This window comes from Hydractinia symbiolongicarpus, chromosome 8, assembly GCF_029227915.1.
Source record: "Hydractinia symbiolongicarpus strain clone_291-10 chromosome 8, HSymV2.1, whole genome shotgun sequence".
Lineage (NCBI taxonomy): Eukaryota > Metazoa > Cnidaria > Hydrozoa > Anthoathecata > Hydractiniidae > Hydractinia > Hydractinia symbiolongicarpus.
This window is the reverse complement of record NC_079882.1, coordinates 6,715,690-6,740,874: the sequence shown is the minus strand read 5'-3', so window position 1 is coordinate 6,740,874 and position 25,185 is coordinate 6,715,690. Positions and strand designations below refer to the sequence as shown.

General features: G+C 31.9%; 3 protein-coding genes across 5 annotated transcripts; 1 reads left to right on the top strand and 2 right to left on the bottom strand.

The window, feature by feature from the left end:
• Window positions 1-3,417: 3,417 nt before the first annotated feature.
• Window positions 3,418-5,861, bottom strand: LOC130655960 (alpha-ketoglutarate-dependent dioxygenase alkB homolog 3-like). The gene is made up of 9 exons (XM_057458785.1): window positions 5,620-5,861; window positions 5,497-5,528; window positions 5,285-5,332; window positions 4,991-5,094; window positions 4,829-4,914; window positions 4,589-4,693; window positions 4,388-4,492; window positions 4,200-4,292; window positions 3,418-3,826 (listed from the first exon to the last, which is right to left on the bottom strand). The coding sequence occupies exons 1-9, from the start codon at window positions 5,743-5,745 to the stop codon at window positions 3,752-3,754; spliced, it is 774 nt and encodes a 257-aa protein (XP_057314768.1). The 5' UTR covers window positions 5,746-5,861; the 3' UTR covers window positions 3,418-3,751.
• Window positions 5,862-6,013: 152 nt separating this feature from the next.
• On the bottom strand, window positions 6,014-10,461 carry LOC130655961 (BLOC-1-related complex subunit 5-like). 2 transcript variants are annotated; one of them, XM_057458787.1, is made up of 2 exons: window positions 9,639-10,461; window positions 6,014-7,866 (listed from the first exon to the last, which is right to left on the bottom strand). In XM_057458787.1, the coding sequence occupies exon 2, from the start codon at window positions 7,854-7,856 to the stop codon at window positions 7,284-7,286; it is 573 nt and encodes a 190-aa protein (XP_057314770.1). In that variant the 5' UTR covers window positions 7,857-7,866; window positions 9,639-10,461; the 3' UTR covers window positions 6,014-7,283. The 2 variants fall into 2 exon arrangements, with proteins under 2 accessions (XP_057314770.1, XP_057314769.1); XM_057458786.1 differs by lacking the exon at window positions 9,639-10,461 and adding an exon at window positions 8,024-9,111.
• A 1,469-nt stretch (window positions 10,462-11,930) lies between these two features.
• On the top strand, window positions 11,931-25,185 carry LOC130655959 (CUGBP Elav-like family member 2). Of its 2 annotated transcripts, none has more exons than XM_057458783.1 (10): window positions 11,931-12,303; window positions 14,186-14,268; window positions 15,416-15,593; window positions 17,192-17,271; window positions 17,782-17,985; window positions 18,636-18,906; window positions 19,770-19,940; window positions 21,120-21,182; window positions 21,269-21,412; window positions 22,843-25,185. In XM_057458783.1, the coding sequence occupies exons 1-10, from the start codon at window positions 12,117-12,119 to the stop codon at window positions 22,968-22,970; spliced, it is 1,509 nt and encodes a 502-aa protein (XP_057314766.1). In that variant the 5' UTR covers window positions 11,931-12,116; the 3' UTR covers window positions 22,971-25,185. The 2 variants fall into 2 exon arrangements, with proteins under 2 accessions (XP_057314766.1, XP_057314767.1); XM_057458784.1 differs by having other exon boundaries at window positions 11,932-12,303; window positions 19,770-19,814.

Here is a 25,185-nt window from a genome sequence, read left to right as displayed (position 1 = left end):
TCTCATGTGAGCGCTAAGCAGAAAGGACAGATTCACACTTTTATAGTCTCTGGCATGACTCGGCCAGGTTTTGAACCTAAACCTCCCGCACTGGAAGCAAAAGCTCTACCACAAAGCTACCATCTAATGTTGCCTTCTTTAATTACTAAATCGAAAAATGTGTTGGTAGGGCACATTTGAGGAAACAACAAAAAAGTTGTGCATGCCTTAAAACAACAAATAAAGCTGAAAACGTGTTATCAAAGATCGAGAAATTAACAAATGCTAGTCTATTTGCTAAACAAGAACGGTATGCGTACGTGCCTTTAGGTTCTTCAAGGATGAAGCATCTCTTTTGTCTCAATTGTTACCCGTTTTCTCAACGTTGATATTTAATGAAGCTACCAAACACCGAAATGAAAGACCTTTTGCTGGAACATATTTTATTTTAAAAAACAGCAGCAACACTAATGTTGAATTACTGTACGAAAACCAACACATTTTAGCGATTAAATATAAAATTGGAGGAGAATTGTTCATTCTAATTGGGGTTTACCTACCATGCTCACAGAACTCACACTCTGCGGATGTATATAGGGAACAACTTGGAGTGATATCAAGTATAAAACATCAGTATAGTGACGAAGGTGAAGTAATAATCATTGGCGATTTTCAAACATTCCCATCCAACATTTACGATACATGTATACGCTCGCACAATATCAGAATCACATTATCTTCAATTCTTACGGACTTTCTTAAATATAATAATTTACAGCTTATCGATGTAACATCAGGAAATGGTCCTAACTTTTCGTATCATCACAATAGTTTAAATCACTCATCCTATATTGATCACATCGCAGGTCGTACCGACTTTGACTTATATATAAATAACTGTAATATTGCCGAACCTGACTCGATAAATACTAATGATCATCTGCCAGTCACTATATCTCTTGATATCGAATGTTCGTCGTCTTCTGCTATCACATTACAACATGGCAATCATGGAACTAGTGGATTTATTCCAAAATTTTTTATGGAAGAATGGAGTATTCTTACAATCATATAACACTGAAATTGAACAAAAATTCAACGACAAACAATTTAACTCTACGGACTTGACAATGAAATCAAGTGGTTGCATCAAACATTACCAGACTGTTCATCTGCTGCATACAACCAGGCCCATGTGTCAAATAGAAATAAACAACCTAAAACTTGGTGGACAAACGAGCTCACAAAACTGAAACATGACTTATCAAAACATTTTAACGCATGGAAAAATACAGGTTTTTCGCAAGGGTGTGAAGTTTGAACAGAATTAACGCCTTTGCAAATACTATATCAACATAGATGAACTCAAACGTACCAGAGCTAAAAATTTTTGGTAAAAGATGCTATCACTAAAGCGCTCAAAATCAAGACCTTTTACCATTAACAACAAACGAACTAAAGAAGATATTGTCGAAGAATTCTCTTCTCATTTCGACAAGTTATTGAATACTCCTAAAATAAATTCCGATGCATCACACGAAGTCAACTACAACAAATATTGACCAGACAACCACAATTTTAAGTGATAATGATATATCTGCTGCATTGCAAAATATTCATTCTGGTAAATCAGCCGATCAGTACGGCATAACTGCTGAACATTTTAAGCACATTACTAACAACAATTTTTTCAAATGGCTCAAAAACTTCTACACATATATCCTGAACTCACAAAGTATTTCTACATTGATGTCATCTTCAGTTATAATACCACTTGTGAAATCATATAAAAAATCACTCTCTGACCCAAACAACTACCGTGGGATTAGTCTGATACCTATTCTGACAAAAGTATTGGAATCTATCATTCTACATAAATATCCAGATCTCAAAGTAACTAATGATTTTCAGTTTGGTTTCAAATCTAATTCTTCAACCTGGCATGCGGAATTTATTGTAAAAGAGACCATTCAATATTACGAAAATAAAAATTCTCCTATTTATGTCTGTAGCTTGGATGCTGAAAAAGCTTTCGATTCCTGCAACTGGAATTCTCTTTTTTCAAAACTTATAGATGACAGTCGTCTACCTCCTCATGTTGTGAAAGTTTTGGATAATTTATACTCAAATGGAACCGCTTTTGTGACTTATCAAGGTGAGACTTCTCGAATTTTCAAGCTATCCCAAGGAGTACGTCAAGGGTCGCTATTGTCACCTTATTTATATAACATTTATTCAGAACAACTTCTACGCGAAATTCAATCGTTAAATATAGGGACAAAGCTGTACGGAAAATTTACTGGCATTGTGTCCTATGCAGATGATATTATTCTGATGAGCGCCACTCTCTCTGGATTGCAGAAAATGATAGACTGCTGTGTAAAGTATGGCTATAATCATCTAATTTAATTCAATACTAAAAAGACGGAATTCGTTATCTCTGGAAAACCTCCATTACAAAATCCTTTTATAATCCTCGATGGTAACCCAATATATCCTACTGACTCTCTTAAACATCTTGGTTTTGTATGGACCATGCATAAATCACACCTTGAGCTTAGTCAATCGCAAAAAAATCATAGACTCTGTGAAATGTGGGCTGCTACCGACACACTTATAAACGCTGGTATTCGTTTCTGTCACCCCTTTAGCATCATAACACTTTACAAATCAATCATCATCCCAAAACTCCATATGGGCTCGAGTTTTGTTCACTTCCGGCGTCTTCACAACTTAAGCTCGAAATTCAGGCACGATCCGCACTGAAATATTTATTTAACGTATCTCGATTAGTAAAAACATTTCGCAAGAACTATTTGAATTAGATACAATCTGTCTTATTAATATGAAAAATAAACTCAATTTATTCCGTCGATTTCTTCATAATGAAGTAACACGTAAAATACTTGTCACACAACTGTCTACAGATCTCCGAGCTGGGGGTTTCCTTGGTGACGTCATACAAATATGCAGACAACAGCATATTAATGTGCTGGATTTGCTACTTTCAAATAATACACCTGTGCTGAAGGAAAACATTAATGTAGACGAAACAATAATAGACGAACTGAGAATGATTATTGAGAATTGGTATATCCCCGAACACAGAATGCGTTTCAGATCGATTTTAGAGGCCAACATCAGACGATATTATATATGTATTTTTGTGTTTTTTTTTATTTTTATTCCTTTTCCTTATTGTTTGTAATATGTACCCGAATGGGTGTTAATTTCAAAGGTGAAATATATATATATTAGTAAAAAGTTGTTAGCGTGTAAAAATTTCACAAAATTTGTTACATATTACTGGCATTGCTATTTCGTATCTCCTTAGCATAAGGCACAATCTAGGGTTACATACAAACATTCCCAGCCACAGAAACTTTCGCAGATTTCGCGAAATTGTGGACAAATTCACAAAGGTTTAATGCCGTAAAATGCTCAAAAATTGTATATTTTAGTTTCAATTTTACATAATAATATATTTTAGGTAAAAATAATAAATAAATACATTTCTTGCTATTTCTTGTGTTCAGCAAGTGCTCCCAGTGACACGATTAAATTAATCAAATTTCTCTCACCTTTTAAAAGTATATACAATAAAAGCGAAATGCACATGTACATTGTTGCCTTAGCATTTCCATTAAAAGTGATTGAAACGTCGTATGAAAGGAGCACCACATACGCAGTCTTGATGCCATGCATGCATAATCATTCACCTGTCGTGTTAACCTGTGGTTTTACTCGCAATGTTTCGAAGTTCTAGTCACTTTCAAGTTTGACAGATATTTCGAAAAGTGAGATTTATTCTTGCATCACGATCGTGGTAATCTTTTGGTACACGATGCTGCAACGAGAATGATGAAGGAAGTTCAACACAAAAGTATCATATCGTATTTCGACACCCCTTCCCATACCCCTAATCACATCGCATATTGTAACGAACTCACTCACTAAGGAAGCGTCTACTTTTGAAAAATAACCCACTTCCCCCTTTCCCTATCCTAAAACATCTAGAATTCAGTTACTACACTCCCCTGGCGGCAATTACGTTTGACCCCATAGCTTGTAGGGAGGGAAGAGGAGGGGGGAGGGGAGAGGAAGGGGGAGGGGCTGAGGAGAGAAGAGAGGGGAGAGGAGTGGGAGAGGAGGGGGAATTCCAAATTGCAGTACGTATATAGAAAAGCGTAAAAAATGTTAGAGAACTGGAACAAGTTTACCTGCCAATCTATTTGAGTCGCGCCTTCCATTATAAGCAAACTTCCGCTGGAAAGAGGTACTTTCACGTGTTGAGAAAACGAATAATCATCTCCCTACAAGAAAATCATCCATTTCAAATAACGCATCAAAATGTACAAAAGTACACAAACCATAGTGCAATTTAAAAGTCCTTCATGTTCACACATACCACAGAAGGCTTTTGACGGAGTTCGAATGTTCTAGTTTCGCCGAACGACAGTGAAGCAATAACTGGCAAAGCTCCCAGTGAAGGTTCATCATCACTGTGCCAGTCCTAGAACAAGGAAAAAAATTGAACTTTTAACCTAAAAACAAATCAACTGTAACATTAAAAACAACACCATGCCAAATTTAGGGAAATGATACCTACAACGCTATCTTTCTCTGTACGATATAAATTTGCTAACATCGAGTTAAAATGTAGAGACATCTTTAATGCAATCTTTTCTTTTAGGATTTCTAAGGCTTGGGAAAACTAAAAAAAGGTTATATCTAATTAGGAAGAAGTAAAGAAAGGATTTCTTCGTACTATCAAATCTTTTAAATTTAACTTACAAAGTAATTGACTGTATATTACATGCTCAATCTATATACGTCGGACATAACATACCTGGTAGGGTTTCAAGGTGAGTCCAGAATAGGTGTAAGGAATATCTCCATACCAAGCAGTTAAGCGTGGTTGCAACTTACGTGTTCCTGAAAGCATAAATAAAAACACAATTCAAAACACCCTACGTAATAAGTTTTTTGGGTGTAGTTGAGTTTGTCATACCTATTACGACTATACTTTCTTGTTGCCATGGTATTTCATGTAGTAGTTGTTCAAACATCCATTTTGTTTCGTCTTGTGGGATGAAATGAGTGAATAATTTTATGCTAAATTGAAGAGAAAATATCTCAAGTATGCATTTTGCGAGTTTGATTATTTTTTAAAAGCTGATATTGAAATATATCCCCTCCCCCCCCCCACACACACGCTCCTATTAATGCCATAATAAGAATCTAATTAACTTGGGTGAAGTGGAGCTCACAAGATAAATAATGATAAGATAAGCAAAGACCCTACCTGGATACACCATTTTCTGTTTTACTTAAAATATATTCCCCATCCTCACTAAAAAAATTAGAAAACTGCCATCAAATCGATGACAAAAATCATTTTAAAGGTTCTGGGGGACACCTATAGAGAATTTTTGAAAAAAACTAAAAAAAATAGGGTAATTTTTCGTTTGAAACCTAAATGCTAGTGTTGCTGATATAAATTGAAAACTAACTTACCTGTAAACTATATCTGCTGGTTTTACTTTAATCTAAAACATGTAATAAAAAACAAAAACGTTAAAACAGCTAAACTAATTGCAAATTCAATATGAAGTACATTAAATCATCCTATATACAAACCTGTGCAGTTGGATGAAATTGGTAAGTATGAGAATGTTCCTTTGCTTTGTGTTGCGGTTTAGATAAGACACTTGCATTAGCCGCCCATCCGCTCTGTATACGTGCACGGCGGCGTTTTTCACTCATAACATACTATATTTATGTATCTTAAAATGATCAAAATATATATCCAAATATATTCAACAAAAGAATAACCTAAGCAAAATACTCTTTTCTGTAGTAAAAAAGCAGTCCTTCCGATATATTCAAATAATTTTAGAAATTATAGTGCTTTATAAAAAATCCAATCATATATCACAAAAAGAATGCCAAAATAAATTATAGATATTTAAAAAATTTTAGTCCTCTTCTAACCACCAAGTTCTGGCAATCACTCATAATTAGGAAGCAATAGTATCATAGTGGTGTATTCTCAACCAAAATAACAAAGTCCTTTAACACAGGTGTTTGTCCATTAAATAAATAATGTAATGGCTTTCTTCTTGGCATAGTGGGTGTAGCACGATTGAAATTAAAATTCTCCAATTCGTCAGGTGTTGAAACATTACTTGGAAGTCCTGGTTCTGTATTGTTTAAAGTTGAATTTGCACTTTGTTTATGCAGCTTTATACAAGACTTTTCCAACAGAGTTGTTGAACGTGTATTTAAAGTTTTTTTTATTACTCTACCACTCTTTCTATTAATTCTTCTTGTTCTCATGGAAGAGCGTAAGCATCTTTTTGGGATATTTTCGTCATTGACTTGTGGTGATACCCACTGTGAAGAAGTACGAAAGTCAATTTTTAAAGTAGGAACCTCAACAGGTTCACCAGTATTTATTTGGTTTTCTGAATGCAATTCTCCATCATATGGATTTTCAACAAACTCTAATGGATGTTTTGGAATTCGCTTTTTTCTTCTTTTTCTAGGCTTGCTAACTTTTTTTGTTAATTCGGTCATTTTTTGTGCCTAAAATGCTCTTTTTTTGTTTAACTTTCACTCGAACTAAAAGCTACAACCAAAAATAGAAAGAGTAATTTGTTACTTTGAATTTTAGATATTAGTGTTGTCACTTCTCATGCCATACAAAAACAAAAAAACAAATTTTTACACCTATATTACCAAAACGGAAAACAGTTTGATAATTATATAAAATATAATAATACCAGGCAAGTAAACCTATATGCCATAATCCTTTTACCTGACAGTTTTAAAATTAACGGGATATATCACTTTTTGAAAGAAACAAACTATAGTTTTTCTATTTTTTAAGCTTTTTATTAAAAATTTAAATAACAGGCTGTTTACATAAGATTGAAAAGAATTAGGTCAATTTTAAATTCCACCCAACATTAAAAAGTGCAACTGTTTTCACAATGGTTCAATTCAGGTTCAATTTCAATCTTTTTTATTTTTGTCTCAGCTATGCTTCTAGCTCTTGAAAACCACCCATTTCTATTTCAGTGTAAAGTCTCTACAAGGAAATCTTGTACCAGTTTGATTTTACTTTAGGTTTTGTGTAAAAGTAAACAGTCTGAAAATTGAAAAGTATACAAAAGTTAAAAAAATTGTGTGAATATAACAATAAAAACAATAAAACAGAATTTATAATAAATTAATTAATTACATATATATATATATATATATATATATAATTGTTATAAACATAGAGAAGGAGAGATATACTAATTTATGGTAGACTGTCTATCAATATTCTGGTATTCTGGATCTTTTATTTGATCTCTTGTTGGCAGTTGTTCATTCAAGACTACAAATAACTGCTTAGTTTGTTTTAGGTTTATTTCAATCCTTTTTAGCATTGTCGAGACCTCTGTAACTTTCTGTAACTGGTTTATAGCATGATCAATGTTCTTTTGATGCTCATTTAAATTCTTATTGACTTTTGATGCTAAAGAGTCCAGTTCCTTGATCCGCTTTGACAGTACATTTTGATCAAATGACACGGCCTCTGCACATTCTGTTAAATGGAATTGATAGCGCAAAATCATTTCAGTTAATGGACCAGAATTAAGTCTAGGTATTTTGCTATAGTCTAACTCCCCAGACAAATTTTGAAGAATTGGTCTTGAGAGAGTTATAGCCTCGATGTTTGCGATATCTTCATCCAACAATTCATTTTGGTTTTCAGGAAGTTTGCTTGAAACAACAACAATGTCTTTTAAGTTGGCTCTTTGTTTAACATGTGCAGGTTTAACTCCTGCATTGTTTATGGCTGATGCGCTTTGCTCTTGACCCATTGTAACTGACCTAAAAATTGTAATTATTTTGAAAAATATAATTAAAAATATACAGTGCCTGTACAGTCAACAAAACCTACGAATCAAACCTATATGCATGGCAATTTTTATGTAAACAGCCTCCTAATTTAAATTTTGAATAAAAAGCTTTTAAAATAGAAAAATACCGTTTGTTCCACTCAAAAAGTGATTATATTACATTCTTTTTAAAACTGTCAGGCATACAGATTATTTCTGGCAGTTGTGTCCAACAGTACAAGACCGCAAAGAAATCAAGCCAATGGTAAATTCCACACAACACTAAAACGTGCAACTGTTTGCAAATACTTTAATTCGGGTTGAATTTCAATCTTTTTTATTTTTGTCTGAGCTATGCTCCAAACCACGCATTTTATTTTACTTTGGGTTTCATGTAAATGGTCTCTAAAGTAAGGAAAACCTTGTGAAAAAAACACCTTCAAATCAAGGAATTAACTTTTCTGTTTAAAGTCTAATTTGCTAAAGGAAATTTAATATCACGTTATTACACAATATTTTGATTAAAAGTTTACCACATGTGTTTTTCCGTGGATATGTCGCATTAGTGTGCTTATCAAAAGAAACAATCAACATCTAGAGAGTCCAAAAATATTTTAAAACGTTTTCGTGGACATACATTTTAGAAATAAAGAAAGAAAAAGGCAAAATATATCGTTTTGTATGATATTTTCTGTTACATATTCATTTCCAATAAAAGAAAAAAATACTTTTATATAAGCCCTGAGATTGGTTATTATCATTATGTGTTATAAAGAAAGGTATTCTGTATTATTTTTTAACACATTACTTTTTTGCATAAAAGAAGACATGCTGTGAAGACCCATGCTTTAGCTAGAAGAGGGTGCTGATGCCCGCATATAAAAGGGCGAGTTCGGGCAACCTTTCGAATAAAATTGACGGCTGTCCCCTGGAACCGCCCGCACTTTTCCGAATCATAGTTAATAGAAAAAACACTGGTTCGGAAGATCGGCAAACTTCAAAGGATTCTCAAATACCTTGATAGTGCACGATCATTTCAAAATGGCTTCTAATATAGGAGGAAATGATAGTGTTTTGGTATCCTTAGATATTTTTGAGGATAACTTTAAGATATTATTGAAGTTTTAAACGAAGATGAATATATAAATGAATTCTCAAATGATCTATGTGAAGACGTAAGTAATGTTTTGTTTTGTTTGTACTGTTTTGATTGAAAATATAGGACTAACAAGCTAGGCTGCTGGCAGGGAGAGGGAAAGCTTTTTGTATGTCACAAAAAATATGACATTATTATCATTTAAGATCGAACTTGGCACCTTTCCCTGTGAAGTATGTGACAAAGTGTGCAAAAGTAAAGGTGGATTAAAACTTCATTGTATTAAGAAGCACAATAATAATGAGCTTGAGGCTAAGAAGGAAGATGAACAAAAGAAAGAACTAGTTGACGAAGAATTTATAACTAAACTTTTAAGAAAGGCAGTGGAAAATGAAGTAACTAGTGTACTTCTGGTAAAAACCACTTATATGCCTGAATTGTGAAGCCCAAACCATCATCAATACACACTTCTAAGTATGGCTCACTCCAGGGTTGTGTAAACCTTTTAAATGTAGTAATAAAAATGTCTCCCAACCATTCAAGGATTTTAAGTTTTTAATGTGTGTGTTTAAATCTTTAAGATTTTTGTAATAAGGGCTAATAGTTGTAGGAGTACTCAAAGTCTTTCTTGGTGGTCTTGGGGTAACTTGTTTACTGAACCTTCTTACAGGCATGTTTAATGTTGGGATAGCACCATGTTTTAATTTCTTCTTCGTCATCTTTGCCCCAACAACTATAAGAGACATTTTTTAAAAGATTTATTTAGAATAGTTAAGAACAAATTAAGAACATTTTAGCCTAAGAATCTAAAAAAACCTAAAGCAGTATAGAAAGGATACTTACATATTTCAATGTCTTCTTTATGAAAATGTTTTTCACATGCATAAACATTATTATTATTAGCTATTTGTTTTTTAAAGTTCTCATCTACAACTCTAGTTTTGGTTATTTCAGACAGCCACCGTTGACGCCACTCTTTTTGAACATGTTCTGCAGGAATTCTAAAAATACCAATGCCTTTTGTTCTTCTACACATACTGCACCAAAATACACTACAATTTACACCTGGCATCTTGTGTGTTAAGTTTTGCAGAATTGTTTTGATCAATTTATTACTTTACCTTTTTATAACATGGTTACCTGTATCGAAACTTTCGTTCTTATGGTGGCTTCCTATTCCAACTAAACACTAACTTTCTACCTGTAAAACATTTATTTGAAGACCATTATTTATACGTAAATATTTTTAATGTTTTATGTAAAAAATTATTTTATTAATGGTTTTTAGATTTATTTTAAAACTGTATAGATATTTTTTAAAATAAAACAACAAAATTTTAACAAATTCATGTGTTTTTAACTGAAGTTTTATGCGCGGCAAATGAGTTGTGCATTATCATGTCCCTTTAAATTCAAATATGCGTAATAATAATATAATTGAATAGATTATTCTTGATCTTCAGAACCAGTGTTATTTCTATTAACTATGCCCAAATACTTGTATTTTTTTCAAAACGCCAAACTCGCCAAAAAAACGACTGCACTTTTTACGACGTATGCGGCTTATCAACAACCTCGTTTAGCTAGCAGTGAAGGTCAAACAAAAAATCATATAACCAAAATAATATAACTAGCTAGGTGTTACAAGAAGAAATTATCTAAGTCTTTCTCAACAAGATTTACAGTAATAAAGCTTTTTTTAGGGAAAAAAATGTTAACAAGAAAGCTCTGAAAGCAATATCTTAAGGGGCCCTTAAAAATTTTTTTGGGGCCCCGTTAGCGGGATATCGCCGCTAAGGGGGAGGGGGTCTGAAGTTTGGAAATAAAATCCGCTAAGGATTGAGAAATTTCAAAAATTTGTTTGTGGTCTGAAAAATATTCGTTGTTCGTGAGCATAATTCTTCATGTCATTCTGATAACTTTTATCTACAAAACACGCCCGAATGTGTGTATTTCAGAAACGGAAATCGGCTAAAAGAGGGGGGAAGGGGGTCAAATTTTTGCGACGATATCCCGCTAAACGGGACCCGAAAAGAATTTTCGAAGGCCACTAAATCAAAGAGGAATCATCTGTCAATAAAACGAAAAATAATAATGGAAATTACGAGATTGGCAATGAAGAAAAGCGAATTGAAGTGGTGGAATGTGAACTATATGCACAGGAACATTAGAGAATTCCAGGAGAAAATGCATAGAAATTGTCAGCAATAGTGAAAGTAATGTTTTTCCAAAAGGTTGGTGTCGAGTTGAATTAAAGAGATTTTCATGCATTGCTGGAAATAACAATATTATTATTGCCAAAATTGTACACAGGAAATATGCTTGCGAAGTACTGAAAGTCATAAAGAAATTAAAGGATCTTTTAAGTGAAGAAAATTAAGAATTAGGAGCAGCAGTTGACGGTGGTGTAGAATCTATGAAAACAAGTCCCTTTTATTTTCCCAGAGTATAAGAAAGCTAATCGCTAATATTTAGATTCCCATGGCTGAACTCATAATTTTATCTATGATAATTGTCTCATTTTATATCTTCATATATATAATAATAAAAAAGAATATGACTGATATGTACTTAATGTGTACTGCTAAGAAGAGAGTTCCTTGCAAATTCACTGCAACAACTGCGCCATTATTATTTTTTCTGGTTCATAAAACACAGACTTTTATAATTAAATCAGGTAGTTTTTTAATTTTCTTCTCACCCAGTTTTTTACCAATTCTTTTTACATTTTTTAAATAACTGAGATTAAAGTAAAGTTGTTACTTATTGTATCTCCAGTTATGTATTATTTTAAAAAAATGTCAGTCAGTAAATTATATCAATTCTATGCGAGTGTTGATGTCTGGACTTACGTACAATATTATGGAGATAATAATATTATACGCTTTTTATTCAGTCTTTTATTTCTCTGTAATAATTAGCTTGGATGTTCTTTTCGAAGTTATCTTTGCCGCTTTTGCACGCACTTTACCCCATTACTCAAGAAAAAAGAATTTGCTCAGTCGGCGTGTCGAAAACAAAATACCTTTCGGGCAATCATACATATTGCTTTTATAAATATACAAAGTCAGAAGAAGGGGCAACATTTTTATATTAGAAACTTTTTTACGCATGAAATTTGAAATAGTAACGAACTTTGTTATATTATGACACTAGATATGAGTACGAACGGTATAGGAAATCACAATATCAGAGAACCAGAAGCTTGCAAACTTTTTATAGGGCAAGTTCCTCGAAATTGGACAGAGAAGGAACTTCGACCAATATTTGAACCATATGGCGAAATACATGACTTAGTAATATTACATGATAAATATACAGGACAACATAAAGGTAAATGGTAGAAATACACAATTTATAACACCTACTTGATCAGCTGATAAAAAATTGCCAGATGTAGGATTTTTTGTGGGCTAGCTAATTACGTATACTCTATATCGTATATTATTTCAACTGACATATTTTATTTAATTTTAAGCTAAAATCTAATTAATATGTCATACATTCACCGAAAACTGCTAGCTAAATGTGGAATAAGTGGTACACGATATAGCAGCAAAATTTGTTATTTTACTTTTTATTCCTTTGAATATTTAAAGAATTAACTGAAACAATAGCTATACTTTGTTTTTTTTTCTGGTATGACTTCAGAAGATCCCCTCTATTTTTAATTTTTTAATTAAATTAACCTACATGACAATTGCGTAGGTCAACCATAAAAACAATGCATTGCAGCAGGCCCATCAATAAGAAAATAACACCTGAGCAATAATACGCTCCCCCAAGGTTACAATAATTTTAACTGGGCAAGCAATCTGAATAAATAGAATACGCTTACAAAGCATATTTTATCATAGTCTTTTTTACCTATTTTATTTATTATTTTTATATATTTCGGTTCTTTTTTACTGTAAGTAATAAGAAAGAGAACATTGATTTCCATGTGAGATGTATTGATATTGGTCAGCCAGAAAAACATTTTTTGTAATTGGGGGAGCAATTAATAGCTCAGCTAGTTTCTCATTTCTCAGAATTGGGCAAGCTTTTGCGTGAGCAAAGGCTCTTGCTCTCTCCTTATTGATAGGCCTGCATTGTAATCACATCTGTTAGGGTTAGGTTACTTTTGTAGGAATTTTCTAAATATGTCAGACCAAAATTATGGAACTAATTTTTAAACTTATACTATCATTAATAGAAACAGTTTTAATCCACATATAAATACAAAACAATTACTACATTTTTGATTTGCAAATAAAAATACAAGTCTAAACATTAGCATATTTCATTTATAATCTGTCAAAAAAAACATTGGTTAAAGTGAACCTGAGTTAGAAAATGATGTTAAACTTACATTATAGAGCTTAAAAAATTGGCTAACAAGTCTTTTTAATTTTTTTTAAATAGCACCTTTTTTCTCAAGATATTCATAAGAATTTAGTGTTTTATGCTGCATAAATTATATCATGTTTAACTAATAGCAAATTTTGACATTTTTTGACATTTTCAGACTTGTTAAGGGATATGCATTCAAACTTTATCAATGCATAGATATTATAAAAGTGAATTGGTTAACGGAAATTTTTTTGCCAAAATGACGCTTGTTTTTTTCGCCCCAGGCCTCCTAAATTATTTCCAATAACCCAGGATCTGCAACTTGGTTTGCAACAAAAATCTTTACTCACAAGATGTGATTGCAAACCGACATGAGATCTCAAGTTATAGAGTCATCAGCAAAAAATGAAGAGGCCTGGACTTTAACAAACTATCTTTACCATTGTCCAATGTAGGAGAATTTTGATCTTGTGTGCGCGCTATCATTTTTTGAAAGTATCTATCAAAAAGCTTTTATATATATTTAAACATTGTTGGATTTTATTTAAAAAGATATACAATCCATATAAAATCGTGGCCTATCATTGATTAAAGCATAAACTCTGTAACCAGAATATATTTTTTAATAAACTAGATCTTTCAGTTAAAAAATAAAATTTAGGGGAAATCAGGTAAATATATTGTTTTCTCAGTAATAGTTATATATGTAAAAGAAGTATTTAGAGATAAGTCAAATGGTTCTTTATAGAATCAGTAAATTTTTATCACAAAAGCCTTTAAACCTTTTTAATATTTTACAGGTTTGCATAAAGTTGTCATTGGTAAATTAGTGCTTGTGTTTTTAGCTGTGAATGTTGTATAGAAATGTTTGATATCTTTTTAGGATGTGCATTCCTGACATATTACCTAAAAGTTGCAGCTACAATGGCTCAAAAAGAATTACATGAAAAAAAGACACTTCCAGGGGTATGTGATAATGCTCAAAAAACCAGTGGAAGTTTTTTATTGTTGTGTGTTCCGAAAATTCTTATGGTTTTAAAGATATCTCAAGTATACATAGGGTGTGCCCTACCCTCTTGAATGTGTGTGGCTTCTATCTCCCAAAAAACTGCTTGTTGAATAAAATAGCTCCTAGAGGTGTGCTTATATTTAAGGTGGCAGTAACCCTTTTTTAGCTGTCCAAATAACTGAATTATTTACTCAGTGTTTTATTCATACCATTTTTTTTTTACTATTTTCTAGAAATATAGGCCCTAATAGATTCTAACTTAATACCAAAATTGCTAAGTCAGCAGAAATTTCTATTTAAAAATGTATCATAAACAAGAAAAAAAATCGGCTTCTATGAGCTCCAACTTTTTACAATCTTGTTATTTTTCATCAGCTTCTGTTTTTAAATGAACCTTGTGTTAACCTTGTTAAAACGGTGTGGGAGTTTTTTTTGTTCATTCATATTTTTTTAACAATATCCTTTTGTTTTTTTCAAAAGATTCTTTGTTAACATCTCCTGCTGCATCGAACGCTGTTAAAAGAAAAATATATGGTTCACCAAGCATGTGTGAAAATTTTTAAGTAAAACAAAAATGCTATCGAAAGTTAAAGCTCATGCAGTGTAGCATAATAAAGATCGTCTTAAATTTCTACATAATGCGCTATCTTTGTTGTTATAAACATTTGTTTTAATAATTACGTCATTTCTTTCTGTACAATTTCGCAAGCGCGTAGACTTAAAGTATATTCGGCAGAACTAATTAATTATACATGATTTTAATTTAAAGAGGAATTGTTGAGGCTGAATATTTTTGGTGAAAGATAATAGTATTTTAGCTATAAAATCGTTACAAGTGTGTTATAACAGAAAAAATGGATGTATAGTCTGAAAATAACCTTTCGTAACTTATTATGTAAAAAAAATTCTGATTTTTTAAAGGGTTACCACCTTATTAAAGCTAAGATAATGCAATCGAATTACTTTGTAGGACTATTTTTTTATGAATAGTTGTATATATACACAGATTTTAAGAAAACTTAAGATTTTTAAATTGATTTAATTATGATATATATTAATAATGATGTTTTTCAATGCTAATAGATCATTTTGTTACCTTTTTAGTGTAATCACCCACTTCAGGTAAAACCCGCTGAATCTGAAACAAAAACTGAAGATAGAAAACTATTTATTGGTATGCTTTCAAAGAAAATGAGCGAGGACGATTTAAGAGTAATGTTTTCTCCATATGGTACAATTGAAGAATTAACTGTCCTTAGAAATGCTGATGGTACTAGCAGGGGTAAGATTGCCAAATCAATATAGTAATTGAATTTATATAACTTTAAAAATATTACCCCTTATCTGATCATAAGCTTTAAAAACATTATCCCTTATCTGCTCAGCCCTCAACTAATAAGGGGTCATCTACAAAATTCGTAGCAATTCGTATAAAAAAAATTCGTATATGCTATACGAATTTTCTTTTGCCATACAGTAATTAAATTCGTATGAAATTTTTTTAAATTCGTATAAAATTCGTATGAGTTTTAAATTAAATTCGTATGAGTTTTAAATTAAATTCGTATGAGTTTTAAATTAAATTCGTATGAGTTAAATTTGTACGAGTTTAACAAAAAATTTGTATGAGATTTTAATTAGATGCGTATGGTTTTAAAAAAAAGAAAATCGTTTGACATTGTATTAAATTCGTATATGAGTTTCAAAATAAAATATTTTTTAGATCGCATTTTAAAAGTTTAAAAACGAAAAACGGCGATAGAAATGTTTTTTTAGATCGCATTTTAAAAGTTTTAAAACGAAAAACGGCGATAGAAATGTTTTTTTTAGATCGCATGTTAAAAGTTGAAAAACGAAAAACGGCGATAGAAATGTTTTTTTTAGATCGCATTTTCAAAAGTTTAAAAACGAAAAACGGCGATAGAAATGTTTTTTTAGATCGCATGTTAAAAGTTGAAAAACGAAAAACGGCGATAGAAATGTTTTTTTTAGATCGCATTTTCAAAAGTTTTAAAACGAAAAACGGCGATAGAAATGTTTTTTTTTAGATCGCACGTTAAAAGTTGAAAAACGAAAAACGGCGATAGAAATGTTTTTTTAGATCGCATGTTAAAAGTTGAAAAACGAAAAACGGCGATAGAAATGTTTTTTTAGATCGCATTTTAAAAAGTTTAAAAACGAAACACGGCGATAGAAGTGTTTTTTAGATCGCATTTTCAAAAGTTTTAAAACGAAAAACGGCGATAGAAATGTTTTTTTAGATCGCATGTTAAAAGTTGAAAAACGAAAAACGGCGATAGAAATGTTTTTTTAGATCGCATTTTAAAAAGTTTAAAAACGAAACACGGCGATAGAAATGTTTTTTTAGATCGCATTTTAAAAGTTTAAAAACGAAAAACGGCGATAGAAATGTTTTTGTTAGATCGCCTTTTAAAAGTGTAAAAACGAAATATAATTCGTATGAAAATTCGTATAAAAGAGAATATAATTCGAATGACAATTCGTATGAAAGAGAATATAATTCGTATGACAATTCGTATGAAAATCGTATAAAAGAGAATATAATTCGTATGACAATTCGTATGAAAATCGTATAAAATTCGTATTAGATTTTTTAAAAATCGTATAACTATTTAACACTATACGAATTGTATACGATTTTTATACGAATTAAAAGCAATTAAATTCGTATATATTCGTATAAAATATCATACGAAATTTGTAGACGACCCCTAATAATAATAAAAAAAGATTTCTATCATTGCCTGTTGATGATGACAGCTGTTGACATGTAGCCTAGAAAAACCCGCTTGTTCATCACATTATAATATTTAAATGTGTACCTTCTTTTTTTAAAATTCTCTCTGTATTTACTAACAGGATGTGCCTTCGTCAAGTATTCAAACAGACTCCAAGCACAAAATTGTATTAAGCATATGCACAATTCACAGACTATGGAGGTATGTTATAACTTCACAAGTTTGGTAAATACTGCCAAACTAGAGATTACTGAAGTGTGTGTGTGTGTATACTTAAATGCTTATATTGTATTAGGTTAATACATATATTTTATTCATTCAAGGCAGGGTTCGAATTAGAAATATAAAGTCAGTTGACTATAGAGAAGAAAACCCTTTTTGCAATTGTCTGGAAACACTGTTGGCCACTTGCCATTGATCCCTTGATAATTGTTAATTTGTTGCAGCAATTGAAGTAGGTGAAACAAACGATTGATAAAGAAATAGGATCCATAATTTTAACATTTCCTTTGTAGAATGATTCGCAAAGAATGCATTTTGATTCCCAAATTGCGAATTGCAACCTGCTAATTCGAACCCTTCATTCTTTCCATTTTTTTTATATTTGGCACACCCATGTATGTGTGCATACTTGAGACCCTGTTGCATGTTAAAAATATTAAAGTACATGCTTTTACACTTTCTTTTTAGTTGTTCTTGTTTTTGTTGTAGGGATGCTCTTCTCCAGTTGTTGTTAAAGTTGCAGATACAGAAAAGGATAAGTTACAAAAACGCATGCAAGCCATGGCAACAAACCTTGTTGGTCTAGGCATGACAATGGGACAGTTTGGTATGCCTGGTACAATTGCACCAGCGGGGATAGGCTCTTCCACTGCAAATTTACAACAGATGCAACACAATGCATACTATCAACAGGTATAATCTTATCTTTCACTGGATGAAGCCTGAATACATTAATGCTTGGCATTAAAGTCAAGGGTAATCCAGCATTCTCAGTAGCTGTCAACAGCTATTTCCCAATTGAAATTTACCCCAAATTTCACAATTTATTACAGGAGCTAATTATATCCACTACAAAATATGGGACTTATAGCCCATTTTATGCAAGTTGTGAAGGAATAAGATTTCAATTATACCTAAGACCACCTTGATGAAATCCTCATTTAAGATTTAGTGGCCCTTATTTTACATTTCTGAGTGACACCCTGAAAGTAAAAAAGAATAATTAATTCAGCCAATACTATTACATTTTGTTTGATTAAAATAAATTTCTTATGTCATATATTTGTGAACTATTTTGTGTTACCCCCATCTGAGAACACATAGAAATATTTTCAAATGTTGAATTTGAAGATTTATTTTTGGGCCTTGCTTTAAAATGTTCCTTACATATTGCTGTAATTACAAAGTAATCACAGATTTTACCTTGTGTCTTTACAAGGCTTAGAACAAAAATGTACTGTACACATTTTAAAAAATGCATGGTTATATTGCAGTTTCCACCCTGATGTTAAACAGATTCTTATTTTCACTTTTACTCTTTATTATTTTTCTAAATTGTTTAGTTGCTGTCTCAAATGGCAATGCCTGGTGCAGGACTTACTGGGTTAGCCAGTGGAAATCATGCTATGAACTCAGCTGCTGTTCCTGGTTCAATGGGTGCAATTGTGGCTGCAATGGCTACCCAGCAGCAACAACATTCTCAAATGCAGCAAGCTCAAAGTTTACAAACTCCACAACACCAAATGCAGCAAGCCAATTCATCACTGTTTTCTTCAACTGGAAGTGTTGCACAACAATTACCTAACAGTTACTCTACAATTCAAACTATGGCTGGTAATTTTCCAATAACTTTTCTAAATGCTTGTAGTATTCTTGTATAATATTTTAAAATATGCTTTAATGTTGGATATTTTGCGTATGGGAGTGCATTTGTGAATTCTCCTTATTCATAACATTTAATAGAGTTTCAGAATTTTTTTTTTATTAATTGACAAAATTTTTTTGCAGAATCTGTCACTAATGCCATCATGCAGTTTACAAATTGAGGGTTGCAAACTGTTATTTTATAGATCGCTAGGATGCTTTGTGAGGGAAAATTGTTTGATTTTCAATTTCCATCCATCCAGTACTTTTTGCAAAACTCAACAAAAAGAACTACCATTGTACTATTTTTTTATCTTTCATTAAATAATTTGGTTATTGAACCAGATTCTTATCCTTTGACCATTTTTTGTGTTGAATTAAGAGAATTTCACTTAGTTCTGTAAATCTTCAGTTTTCATAAAAAGTTGCATTTGTTTGTTTCACTTACATTTTGTATAAAATATTTTAAACATGTTATATGATCTTGATGTTGCTATAAAATATAAAAAAGACTGGCTGATTCATTGAATTAAACTAATTCGACTTTGTGCCAAGCTGTAAAGTTTCCTAGATTGTTGTATTATATTGCCTCCTGGCAGCAAACCCCATTGCTTTTTTGTTATTAAAAAAATACTTTTCTGAAATCATATTTTTAAAATCTAGGCTTTATAATGCAAGAACTATAGTTATAATCATCTATTTTAAACTTGGGCAAGGATAGTAAACGTTTTTCCTTACTGCCTTTTGTTTACAACGTAGATGTGAACTAGTTTGTGTGATGAGCTTGCAAATTATGTTTTGTTCAACTTGAAAGTTATTCTCACCTCGTTTAGGTGCTGGTTTGAACAGTGGGCTGAATAACATGTCATCTTTAGCAGGTGTGACTTCTCTTAATCAAAGTGCTGCTATGGCTAATCCAGCCACAGCTGTTTCAATGGCTGGAATGCCTGGTATGCCAGCAGACGCTTTCCAGCAAGCATACTCGGGTATCCAGCAGTATGTGGGTGAGGCTGTTATGTTGATGTATCAACACAGCCTTCCCATCAAATGTATAGGATTGCACGTTGTGTGTCAACTTCTTGTTCATTTTGTGTTGAATAAATGTTTTAATAAAAAAGTCAGTGTTACTTTTCATTGTTTTGTTTGTTTTTCATGTGTGTAAATTGTAAATGCAGCCACAAATGAAATAATTGTTCAATTTACCTTTTTAAAATCTTTTTATAAATTTCAATGCAATTCCTAATTATATATTGTAACTGTTAAACATTCCAAAACATGTAAATATACTACATGCCACTGACGTTATTGTGATAAAAAACGTTCAACATCTACAGCCCTAACCTGGCAAACAAAATTTTGTAAATGTAATTACTTCAAGCATTACACAAAGAAAAAAAACTTGCATTTAACTAAATTACAGCTTTAAGACAGTCACATGATTTTTAAAGTGAAATAAAGTTTTATAACAAAGTTCTTGTTGCAGATAACTAAAGAAATAAAAAATAAAAGTAACATTACCTATAGGTGAAACAACAAAGTTTGATAACAAATATAAATCAAAACAAGTTACAAATTAATTTTTTTTACTGCCTATGTCACTATTTTGTCCTAACCATTGTGCTTTTTTTTTTTCTTATTGAAAATGAAAAAACAAAACAAAAAAAGGATACAAGAAGTTGAGACATTTTGGGGAAATTTTAATACTGCTTTAATATGAAAACTGTGAAAGTGTTTGTGTTGTCTTATACATCTGATGGTAGTGCTGTGTTTTTTTGTTGTTTATGTTCAATATTTGACCAATTTGTTTTCCAATCCCAATTGTAAACCTTTGAAAATGCTTTGTTGTGTACAAATGCATGTTTACGTAAAACATTTTACCCCTGGTGATTGGATAACAAGTCATGTGAAATTGTTCTTATATTTGTTTTTTAGCAGTTGGTGTAACTTCTTACCACGTTGTGAATCAGTAACGTGTCATGAATTTTTGTGGCAACTAGTATTTGTGTTGACAAAATTTTATGTCTTGATGTTTTGTTAAAAATGTTGTGTGTTGTCACCTTAACGGTGACAACATTTTTTATGTTGTGTCATTATGTACATTCCATGTATATACCATGTATTTTTTACCTACAATTATTAGATCTATTGATAAATTTTAACATAAATCTTTAATTTATATTTAGCTTCATTTCCACAAGCATATAATGGGCTTCCAAGACAAGTTGCAATACAACCCCAAAAAGAAGGTTTGTAACTTTCCTCTACATTTTGTAACTTACTTAATTTTTTTAAAGAGAATTTTTTGTTTTAAAATCCATTATCATAATTTTAGGACCTGATGGGGCTAATCTGTTTATTTATCACTTGCCGCCAGAGTTCACAGATGCCGACTTAATGCAGACATTCATGCCATTTGGAAATGTAATCAGTGCAAAAGTATTTATTGACAAACCAACTCTTCTTAGTAAATGTTTTGGTAAGTTTAAACATACTTTAATTAATGAAATAAAATGTGGGACTCCAGAATGACTGAAGCTTGATTCTGGAACAACGTTGAGTCAAATTCTGTTACACCATAAACACTGAATGTAGTGGTTTGTCCCAGAACATTAGTTGATAGATGTGCATTATTTACATGACTAGCCCACAAATATCGAGGGATATACCCTGTCTATTATTTCCAGGAAGGGCCATGGCTTAGATTGATAGTCCTAGAGTATTTAATGCCCTTTTTGAGCTATGCAGACCTAATTAGGGTCCGCGTTCTACTGGACAAATCTGTGTAACATCCAACAGTCAACACAGTGTGCCATCTCCCCAATTTCTCTGACATGGCTTAGGTTAACTCTGGACTATAGTAACATTCATTCGCCCATAGTCTCCCCTACAAAGTGCGAGGGTTTAACCGCTAAGCTATGACACCACTAATGTGCAGGATAAGCATATTTTTAATGTTTACTTCCCAAATTGTGATTTTTCCTTAATATTCAAATTACCACAACTATTAATTATATAATTTAGTGTACTGTCGAAAGAGTTAAGTTTGTAATAAAAAGGTTGCACAATTTCGTGGTGTTCTTACAACGTCTTGGTTTTTATAATAATAGATCCAATGATGGTTTTTCGCAGCAATTTTGTATTTTGATATCACTCTTTTTAACGAGGAAAGGTAAACCTTTGCTGTTGTTTTACTGGTGGCCTGCATTGTACCTTTTTACACCATGCTCTGTAATGGGCAGTTTTTGGTACTGCGTGGAGAGGTGTTTCAAAGAATTTGTCTTTTTCGCTAACCTATTCCTGAAAGGGTACAACACAAAAAAGCACCAGTGCGAATTTTATGTGCAGCAACCAGAAAAGTATCTTATACATGCAAGTAAGACTGCTTGTAGCGATACCCTCCTTTCCCGTGTCCGTCCATTTTAAGTTGTAGTCCCTCTTTTAATGTCGTACTTGCAACCATTTTCGATTCTGGGCCACTTCCATGCGGTTTTTACGTGTATGCCCTTGATAATTTTTGGTTCGGGTTAACAAATTATTTGTTTAGCATTTGGTTGATAATTTTGTTTAGCCAGAATATAATCCAGCGTTCTCAATAGCCGTTAAACGGCTATTTCTAAATTAGTACAGGATTACCCAATTCATCAGATAAAAAAGAACTATATTCTCCCTAGCGGCACATACAAAACATTTTTTTAGAACTTGTGCACTCTGCAAATTTATAGTATTCAATTCTCAGTCACTTTATCTTTGCATGCCGTCATCACAGATTGCCTTCGCAAAACTAGCAAATTGAATTTGACAACCCCAATTCAAAATTTCTGGATTGCACCCATTGAGCCTAATATTTTTAAAGTTTTCGAAAAAAGTATGTGTTTTTTGACATTTCGAATATTATGTCTATTTTAGGTTTTGTGAGCTACGACAATCCTCTCAGTGCTAACTCTGCCATTGCAGCTATGCATGGTTTCAGTATTGGATCGAAACGACTAAAAGTCCAATTAAAACGGCCGAAAGACCAGAGTAAGCCCTATTAAGGGAGTTTTTTTTATTTGGGTAAGCACTAGTGACGCTGGAAGCCGCTTGTGAATTACTTGTATTAAGATGTAGTGCATGTCATGATGGGTTATGTTCAATGTTTCTCATCTTGTGTTTTCTGCTCAGTCACGTTCGTGTACATGTCAGTAAGTCGCTATGTCTTGTTATCCTGTATGTTCCTCAAGTGTGAATTAGCTTTTGGTGTCTGCTTCATATGTCATGTATTAGTTCCTTGTTTGTTTGTTTTTTAATTTCATATTTCGTTCTGATAATTTGCAGAATTGTTTTTTCATTCTGTTCTATCAAAAATTTTTTTGGCATTAAACATTTATTATCTAGTATTATGATTCTCTCACTTGAACTTGTTGAAATTTTGGGAAACTTCATCAAGTGTATTTGCACATAAAATTCCAGTAGAATAAAATCTATGCTAGATGGTGTTTTAGTGTGTTTGGTCCATTTTTTTTTATATATAACTGTCCGCAAAATTTTTTTCTTTTTGCTGTTTGTTGTTATGATGAGAAATTGTTTAGAAAGTTAGTTGTTACCCTTGAAAAGTTGTTAAATGTGTCTTTATGTGTGGTTTGTCGTCAATTCACAGTGGATGATAATATTTAACAAATAATATATTTTTATTGGACTTCTACCATTTTGTAAATATCAAACATATTTATTGAAAATAGTGGCAGTGTTAAATTTTTTAATATTTTTTGACCAGATACCAAGGTAACGTCATAATGCGAATGCGAAATTTCTTCCATTTTTTTCTACTAGATTTCATAAAGTCATCTCTAGTGCGATTTTTATTACTTCGACATCTTTTTATACATATTGCTTAAAGTTCATAGCGGTAGAGTTAAGCTATGTCCTTTTTCGGAATTGAGTTATAAGAGACTTTAATTATATTAAAAATGTTTTATATAAAACAGAATTTTCTACTTGATGTTAAGTTATTTGATATACAAAGAGATATTTATTTTTAAGCATGATATGTTCAGATGTTATCCGGAAGAACATACAGGATAACAAGGTAAAAATTGGACATGTACACAACACATTGAAACTAAATAGCAAAGTTGACAATAATTATCAACTTTTGCTACACATCCTTCCATAAATAAATTCACGATATTTTTTCTCTTTTTTTTTTAACTAACTATTGGCATGACTGCGTTCATGTTGAGGTAATTCCATATGTCATTATATTTTGTTGATGTAGTGTTCCTTAAATGCAACAAACATTTTTGTTTGGTTTGTTTGTGCTTATTTTTACATGTGCCCTTTGCTGACCACAAAACTCATGCAACGTTTAAGTCTACTTCAAAAAAATCTTGTTATAAAGGGTCGCAAAATATGCAGTTGTTATTGTTCACACATCGTACATACAAGATTCCTTAAACGTTACGATTATGTTGGTCAACAAAACTGTAATGTGTATTTTGTTTATAAAACAAAATATCTGAGTGTGTGGCTAGTATTGTTTGCTTATATATTTAGTAAGTGTTTTTCCTGCTAAAGTATTGAACATTTATTTCGTTTGTATTAATTTAACAGTTAGCGAACTACGTCTTTTTCCTTCAGTGACAGTATATTACTAGCTAGTGAGAATATCATTGTTGGTAGAAGTACGTAGACGTTAAATATTTTTGATTGTGAGCAGAATATACTTTTTCACCGAGTGGCACACCAAACGGAAATTTAAAATTTTCTTGTTTTATCGGTGGACAAAGTACATCTGTGATTTATATTGTTGTTATTAGGGAATATATTTGTTTGTTTTAACGGAGTGCAGTATTATTTTAAGTTTGTTTGGTGAACCTGATTGAAACATGATGTTAAATGACTATAATAGGTATTTTATGATTAGTCGTTCAAACTGAAATTTCGTTTATTGTGGTTTACAAGTGTTTTATATACTTGGTTATTTTTGAGGAGACTTCAGTTACCGTGATTTTATTATCATGTTTGTTGGATGTTAGTTTATATAAATCCAGTCTTGTTTGTTCATAAAGTTTTCCTCATTTTTTATTTGCCCAGTGTTTTCGTGTAGTCGATGTGTTAGATGTCTCGAAAATTAAAACGAGTCCATGTTCTACTTTATATCTGTGAAAGCTCCAATCGAACAGCAGCTATTTTTTACCTTTTTCGAAACAGCTGGGTTTTATAAAGGAAAGATTGTAGTGTAACAATAGTCTAAGAGAAACACTTTAAACA